Source organism: Monopterus albus, unplaced genomic scaffold (genome assembly GCF_001952655.1).
Source record: "Monopterus albus unplaced genomic scaffold, M_albus_1.0 scaffold66.1, whole genome shotgun sequence".
Taxonomy (NCBI): domain Eukaryota; kingdom Metazoa; phylum Chordata; class Actinopteri; order Synbranchiformes; family Synbranchidae; genus Monopterus; species Monopterus albus.
Window position 1 is genome coordinate 405,406 of NW_018127946.1, and position 8,754 is coordinate 414,159.

General features: G+C 41.8%; 1 protein-coding gene across 1 annotated transcript in view; it reads right to left on the reverse strand.

The window, feature by feature from the left end:
• zswim5 (zinc finger, SWIM-type containing 5) overlaps positions 1-8,754 on the reverse strand; it is a 78,366-nt gene that overhangs the window by 15,986 nt on the left and 53,626 nt on the right. Inside the window, exons 2-7 of the mRNA XM_020604506.1 lie at positions 5,654-5,841; positions 5,059-5,227; positions 3,489-3,637; positions 1,745-1,895; positions 157-337; positions 1-11 (exon numbers count right to left, since the gene is read on the reverse strand). The exon at positions 1-11 is cut by the window's left edge and continues 162 nt beyond it. Of these exons, the coding sequence (XP_020460162.1) occupies positions 1-11; positions 157-337; positions 1,745-1,895; positions 3,489-3,637; positions 5,059-5,227; positions 5,654-5,841 (849 nt within the window). The remainder of the gene's footprint in view (positions 12-156; positions 338-1,744; positions 1,896-3,488; positions 3,638-5,058; positions 5,228-5,653; positions 5,842-8,754) is intronic.

Below are 8,754 nucleotides of genomic sequence, written 5' to 3' on the forward strand. Positions count from 1 at the left end.
GGACAGAGAGTCTGAGAAAGACAAAGCACACAGACAGCATCAGTGATAGCACCCTGTCGTCCCATTTTATCTACGGAGCAGTCAGTGTTCAAGTTCAGATTCATTGTGGTGTGTGTTCATATTTTGATTACACAGTATGCATATTCATGGTCATGCATACCCTGCGCTAGATTACTCTGCGGCAGAGCGTTGGTGATGTTTGGAAGCTCGCTGCCATAGTTGCCATCTTCCAGTGGGCAGACATCCATGTCTCCCCACTTCTTCAGCTGCTTCAGCCAGCCACTCTTCTCTTCGCTCTTACAATGGGGGTTTAGCACCACACATACCCACAAGGCACCTGGAGGAAAGTTTTAGAGTGCTGTTTCAGAGTGTGATTTTAAATGCGTGTAAAGTCACACATAAACCAAGTCTCTAGAACTGCATTCTTCCACCTACCTACGCAGTATTGCCAAAATCAGAAACCTCCTGTCTCAGTGTTTGTTATGTCTTGTTGCTTCTCTTTTCTTTTCTCTCTCCTCTATCCACTCACACCAACCAGTCGAGGCAGGAGGCCGCCCACCAAGAGCTGGGGTCTGTTGGAGGTTTCTTTTGTTAAAGGGAGGTTTTCCTCCCCACTGTCGCAAAGTGCTTGCTCAAGGGGGATTTGTTGGGTTTTTCTCACTAATAATAAGAAGAAAACGAAGAATAATGGTGCATTCTAGACCTTACTATGTAAAGTGCCTGGAGATGGTTTTTGTTGCGATTTGGCGCTATACAAATGAATTGAAGTGAAAGTTGTTTCTTTTTTCACTCTGGGCTTGGAAATTCAGGCCCTTTATGACTATAGAGAAAGAGAATTTTTCCATTCCATAATATCCATAACCTGCTCCAACAAGAGAAACCTCATAAAGCTAGTGTTTCTGAACAACTAATTCATCAAACTGAATGTCTCATATATGTTTGCAATATAGAATTTTGTCATTCTGTCTGTCTATAATGTAAATCTGTTATGCTTATATATTATATGTACACAACATTCATTTCATGTCTGTCTATCCTGGAAGAGGAATCCCTCATCTGTTGGTATTCCTGGGCGAGTCTCTTAAGATTTTTAACCACAACGCTGCTACTACAAATAAACTGAAAAAGTCAGGTGACCAGTATTTTGAATTTCATAAAATAAATATTATGTATGAGCCTAAAAAAACATTTGCAAAAGCCAGGCTTATTACATGTTATAAGCCAAAATAATACTGGAAATAGCAACTGACAGCTGGGTGGCCTCGTGTGCTGACCTTACTGCCTTCAACATAAACCTCAAGCTGGATCAACTGTCAGACATCTGGATCTCTCAGAGGAATTATCAGGCAACAATCCCTGACTGTCTGGATGTTATTTCTGTCTGTGTCTTTGTCATGATCTCCCTCACTCACCCAGGAAGTGTTCTTATTGACCTCCTAAATGCTGAGATTGATTGCAGAGAAGCTGAGCAGCCGTATTGATCGACTGCCTTTATCATTCACTCAGCGCAGAGAGCGAGAGGAAGAGGCCTGAGCAGGAGGAGCAGCTACTGACTGGGTGAGCGATTACCTGCAGATTTGCCTGAGTAGCTGACAGACTGGACATTTGCGTTGGCCTGGCTGTCTGACCTGCACTGACTGATGAAACAACTAAGAAGTGCCCTGGCCAAAGTAGAAAAATAAAGAAATAGATCTTTTTCTAGTGTCTTTCTGTTTTTGCAGGACATTCCTCTGACTGTTCATACCCAGCTCATCCCACAGCTGCCGACACTTGTCTGTCATGCCTGTGCCCTGCTGTCTCCATAGCAACAGACGAGGGTCTGCCATAAACTGTTCCGTTATGAGAGTCAGCATTCGGGCGCCGTTGGAGTCTCGCATTCGTAGCATCTCCCGCACCTGGAAAGCCCCGGAGAGTTCTGGTTTAGTGACTGAATGTAATCAATAACAGGTGGATCTCCCATCTGGTAATGATGTGTGGCCTTGTAAACATAAATACAATAGTTCAAGGAAGAAGCTAATTAAAAATCATGGAGGAAGCAGTCAGCTCAGGTTGGAACATACAGAGAGACAGAGCTACCCAAAAGTCAAATATGACACATGTCTAATTTGTAATGGAAAAGATAGGGTATGGCAACACACATATCATGTAGTATAATAAAGGTTAAAAAGTTGTAAAACCACCCGAGTGTCACTTAAAGCTAAAAAAAAAAAACAGTGTGGCAATGAAATTAACAGCTCAGAGTTTTCAGATTATGGTCTGTGTCAAAAAGGCTTGTTTCACTCAGACAAAAGGCACTGAGGAAGTACATTTATTAAACCTCTACACCGACTCTGAAGATTTCCAAAGCTATATTTAACAACATTTCAAGACCTGTTAACGTCTTCAGTTTGAATAATACAGCGGATGAAATCTTAGGCTGTTCTCAGGACCTGCAAGGACCCGGGGTCTTTGTGGCAATTTCTCTTTTCAACATTGAGACAAGAAGTTCATTGCAGAAGGGCAAGAGTCATCTGTGAATCAGTGTACTCTCTGATATGACAAAACAAATAGTGGGTTCAAACCAAGGAGAAAACCAATAGGAAGAAATCCTAGCTAAATTATATTGAGACAAACTTTCATCTGTTTTGCACAAAGATCAGTTCACTTATCATAAAGAGAACTACTCAGCCGGTGAAAACCGTTGTATGACGACGTCTGTGGACGTGGAGGAGCTTTATTAAATCTAAAAAACAGAGATGATGCAGGATCATCTTGTTTCTTATTTATTTATTTATTTTACTGAAAGTCTGTGTTACAAACTGGAGGTGTGAATTTATCAGGCGGGTAAAGGCCAAGTCACACTCTCTGAGTCTGCAAGGGTCCATGTGATGTGGACATGCATTATGGGGTATTTTAGGAATCTGACCCATACAATGAACTAAAATTTAAACAGCACTGACCTTTCCTTTTTTAACCTTTTTAAGTCTAATATTCACTCTCCTTTTTGCTCTGTTTTTGTCTCCACAAACTCCTGAGAGAAATATCTGACTCTCTGGCTGCTAATTGTTCTACTATGCTCACCAGCTGGTCTCTGACTACGCTTGTCTGCAGTTTTGTGCTGGTGCAGATAGCACATAGTTGGATTTCAGAACTTTTTAGTTGGAAACAGGTGCCTGTTGTGTTCAAAAACAATACAAAGCAAGCAGTGAGAGTAAATCAAAATAGTCAAGTTATGAGCAATGTGCTGCATGCATCAGAGCTGAGCACAAAGAATTTCTCCTGGCAACCTTCCCACATAAAGCTGTAAAGCTTTTTTTCACTTGTGGAGTTTTATGCTTATATATTTTAGTGTAATTTCACATTTGTTGCTGGTGAGTTCTTCTGGTCAGCAAGAATTTACAAATGACTATTTGTATGTATTGGTTTCCTGGCATTAATAATAATTTTGACAAGATTAATCAATGAGTAATTATTATAATGAAGAAGAGATAAAACATGGTGATGTGTACCTTAGCGAACATGGAATTGAGCTGCTTCCCAGAGCCATAGTATCCTCCTTGGGATAGAAACTGTTTCACTTGCTCCCTGACCTGATCCTCGTCCAGATGCCAGCAGTTTTCATCATCAATACTGGCGCCTGCTGTCGGGTCCGGAGCACCTGGGAATACACGCACAAGGACACTTAATGACAGATGCAAATAATGCAGAATATGCAGACAGCAGCACATGAAGAACTGAACACCCTTCCCTCCACATCAAAGCTGGCCTAAACAGAGTTAGTCTGTATTCTCTCTGTCTCTCCAGACCTTCCTGTTCTCAGTTTGTACTCCAAGGAACAAAACAATAAACAGTGACCATGGGAAATGGAGTTTACTTTTAGACAGCCTCACTTACAAAAACACTAAGTTTTCTAACCCCATCCTGAAAGTAAAACTATAAACACCAGTACTTCTGAATGAATTCAAATCCCTGCTGAGTTGTTACACTGGTACTTACTACTCTTATGCCACTTTGTTTTCTGTTATACTTACGTGCACCTACAGTATGTGACACTTAAGACAAGCTGCTCTTTTTAGTGTAATCATGCACTGAGGGAATATAAAGCCAACTTTATTTTGCTTCTGGTCAACTCTGAGTGTGAGAGTCATACTACAGGGAAATGTAGATCTGCTCCAAAGGGCGAAACTGCTTTGATCTAGCAGGAAGTGAGCTGAGGAAAGCCCAGAGATGTGTTTCCAACTGGCTGGGAGGATACTGCAGCAAACAGCAACATTCCTCCATCAAAGACAACCTCGCTCCTGAATCGAATGAACTTCAACCCCCATCATCCCCCTTGTCAAACACAGGCAGGAAACGCAGCATGGGGCTTCCTGGACAGGAGGGCTGGAGAATGTCAACATGTAGTGAGGAAGATGAACTAGAGAAAAAGATTTCTGTTTGGTGAAAGGATGTGTCTCGGTTGTCGTTTCTCCCAATTGCAGGTCTACTGAGGTTCTCTTCCTTTTCATCTCAGCACTTTCACTGTCCCTTTTATCTCTCCTCTCCTTTCTCTCATTTCCCAGAGTGCCTTGTTTTCTGTCTCCTCATCTCGGTGTCTCTTTCCTTTCCACACATCTCTCTCTACCTTCTGTTGCATCTGCTTCATCATTTTCTCTGCTTTCTTTAACATACCTCTGCCACTGAAAGGAGGTAGCGACTGGAGAGTGGGAACTAAGAAATCAAACGAGCCATTTGAAGTGGGCTTGCTGCTTCTCTGAAGTAATCAGGAGCTCTGACGTATGACAGCCTGTAGGCTGGCATATGGCATATTTTAAGTCTGGGAGCTTTCAAGTCTGGCCTGTTGCTGTGAAGATATCACTGCAGAGGGACAGACAGCGCCTCCACAGAGCAAGAACCTTCCAAGAATTAAGAAAAGCGCTGTACTTTTCTATTGACTGCCATGCATTTATGTCATTTCAAATTGGTTCTAGATGGATTTGGTGGATGAGAGAGAGACATGAAAGTTGCTCTTAGAACCACAGGAATATGCTTTCACGTGAAACCTCACAAACGTGGACTGAACACAGTTTGTCCTCTCACCGTGGACCTGGTTGATCTCCGAGTTGGAGGAGAGGATTTCATCTGCCAATTTCTGAGCAGTGGGCAACACCTCAGTGTGGTGGGCTGTTATTAGATACTGGACCAGCTTCTGCAGCTGATCCCTGTTCATCTGGAACAACGTCTCAGAGATGGGCAACCGCAGCTTCACCTGTATTCAAACACACACATATATAAATGTCGGTTTGACTTGTCAACTACGTGCATTTTTTATTTTAACTCAGTTTGACACTTTAGTTTGCCCCCAGGAAACCTCCTTGGAAAAGTCTCAGCTATGATTGAGTTCAACAGCTTGCAAAACAAACATAATTTGTGTATCAGAATTTTGATGTTCTTATTTTCTACCTCAGTAATCACCAACCTCCTTAAGGGAGTCACGACAGCCATGTTGGGGAATACCGTTATTTGCTACTAGCAGTTCAGTTACTGCAGAAAGTGGAAAGAGTTGCACTGATTCCCACAATATGACATCTGTGCCTTAGTTTGACCATGAGAATAAAAGGTGAGATATTTCATGCAAATTTTGTCACTTGGGTGCTAAAGGTACAAATATATATTTAGATTTTGTGTTTATTACCTGTTCAGGCTTTCGAATCCGGTAAAGAGAGAGAGCCACCACATGTGCACAGTAGAAAATGTCTCTGTTCCCACAGCCACAGGTGACAGAAGTGATCTTGCAGCGGTCGAAGCTAATGGCCACCTTGTGGGTGACCTCTGGCTCTGATGATGTGGCAGGTTCAGTTACTGTGCCACTGAGGTGAAACCCTGCAAAGACACAAAGAAGCCAAGAGAAGGAAGGAGCTTTAAATGGCTTCAGCATTCACTGGACAACAATAATATAAAAACAGCAAAGGACTAAATCAGAATCAGAATCAGCTTTATTGGCCAGTTGTGTTGAATACACAAGGAATTTGACTCTGGCACACTGGCTCAATGTGTATGTATAATGCTCTTCCGTAAGGCAATATATAACATGCACATTTGGCTATCTTAACTGACATTTTAAAAACAAAGTTAAAAAAAAATAAATTAAGCAGTCATTAAAGAAACCACAACCAAAACATGTTCTGCATTTTCTATGGGCATCAATGGTAATAGAGCAACGTTAATAAGATAAGAATACCTTAAGTAATAGCGTCTACCTGGACTACTGTGGTTATCTAAACCTGTAGAGACAGAGTGAACCTTTACTACAAAACATACACATCCTAATGAGACATTTAGAATGAGGGACTGCGCCATCTGATACTCCCTACCCATCTATCCTTATGTTTCCATGCATTCATGTGTGTGCAGTGAAAAAAAGGTTGCTAGGGTGTGACCATTTCCTGCTCACACATATGATTCAGCCCCAGAGGATAGTATGGGTAGTCAACTAAACTGACCTCGCAAACTTTAACTCTGCTTGGCATAGTTAATCTCACACACCATGCTGGCCATTTGCTACTGACCGCTGTTGGGCTGTTGTTGAGCAAATATGGTGGACCATTGTTTAAACGTGATATGACAGGCATCAGTAACTCTATTTGGCCTTTACAATCAGCAGTTTGGCATGCTGAATTGGATTTTGAACACTGACTACTGAGTCATTATTCTCTCTCAGCCACTAGCAGTCCAACAGCCGTAATCTTTGCGATGTGTTCAACTGCAACTTGCAACAGAAGACTGAGGTTAAATGAAAGGCACTGTGACCTTTTAAAGCTACATAATACATAATTATAACAGTTCTTTTTAGTGCTATGCTGATGACAGACAGGTTTATGCATCTTTAAAAGAAAGAACCTCGAGCAGTCTGATGTCCTTAAAACAACTTTGAGTGAGGCTGAATATCAGGTGCCTTAGTCGTGTTCTTGTTAAAGTCATTAAAATTTTATGACAAATTTTATAAGCCTAATACAAGAAATGCAAGAGCTGTCTTCTACTTTCACTTTTGAGTAGCAAGGTAATAAAGTAGCACAGATATGTCCTTTATCATTCCCTGAACTGGAGAAACCTAGACAGGCCTCCAATTCTTTCCCTGAACTAATCCATAGTGCTATCAACATCTACTGAACTTTACACCAAAAGGTAAATAATTATACAGCCAAAAGAATTCAAATTCAAATTTTATTTGTATAGCACCAAATCACAACAAACAACATCTCAGGGCACTTTACACAGTAAGGTCTAGATGTCTTAATATTATCACTATTATTACAGAGGGAAAACCCAACAATCCCCCTTGAGCAAGCACTTGGCGACAGTGGGGAGGAAAAACTCCCTTTAACAGAAGAAACCTCCGACAGACCCCGGCTCTTGGTGGGCGGCCTTCTGCCTCGACCGGTTGGGGTGAGTGGAGCAACAAGACACAACAACAAACAATCAAGCACTGGTCAGGTTGATGTGGCCGTGACTGCTCATCAGAAATGTAGAGCTGCAGAGCCAGGGCAACCTGCAGAAAGGTACAGGGAGAGAAAGGAGACACAGTACGGGAGAAAGGAGACACAAAGTTAGTGATGTATAATGGTGGCATATAGATGGATGGAGAGGAGAGGAAAGGAAAGAGGAGAGGAGAGAGGAGAAGAGAAACTCCCTTGCTAGTTCTTTCTCTGTCGTCAGCCTCCCTTAGATTATGTTTTGCTTATTCTCTTGATTCTTCATATGTTGGTTATTCCTAGCGTCTCTCTGCATATCAGGTTCGTCTGGATCCTGCAGTCAGACCAGGCGCTATTTTGAGATCAAGTCCACAATAAAAGCATTGTGACTGCTTAATGGCTGTGTTTGTGCCATAGGAGAGGAGCTTGATAGATAAATGCTCTGCCTCCCATTCTACTTCTGTGGATTCTAGGAACCACAACTAAACCTGCACTCTGAGAGCAAAGTGCTCTGTTAGGATGATAAGGCTCTACGAGGTCTTTAAGATACGATGGAGCCTTGTCATTAAGGGCTTTGTATGTTAGGAGCTTGCCCCGAAGCCGGCCGCCTGGGTCTGTTAATTTCTCCACTCGCTCACATTTTGTGTCGAGCAATCCTAACAGCTACAGTAGTTCCTGTCAGTACTCTGGCTGCAGCATTTTGGATTAACTGGAGACTTTTTATGGGCTCATTGGGACATCCTGATAGTAAAGAGTTACAGTAGTCCAGCCTGGAAGTAACAAATGTATGGACCAGTTTTTCAGCATCACTTTGAGAGAGAATATTCCTGATTTTGGCGATATTGTGCAGTTGAAAGAAGGCAGTTCTAGAGACTTGGTTTATTTGGGATTTAAAGGACATATCCTGGTCAAAAATGACTCCAAGGTTCCTCACAGTGCTACTGGAGGCCAGAGCTATGTCATCTAGACTAACTATATGATTAAATAGCATGTTTCTAAGGTTTTCGGGCCCAAGTACAATAACTTCAGTTTTGTCGGAGTTTAGAAGTAAGAAATTACATGTCATCCAGGCCTTTATGTCTATAAGACTTAAGTATGAAGTTTGCCCAAATGATTTAATTCATCTGGGTTTCATAGATGCAGTATAACTGAGTATCATCTGCATAGCAATGGAAATTTATGCTGTGCTTCCTGATAATATTGCCTAAAGGGAGCATGTATAAAGTGAAGAGAATTGGACCTAACACAGAGCCCTGTGGAACGCCGTGACTAACTTCAGTTTGTGTGGAACATTCGTCATTAACATGAACAAATTGAAATCTTT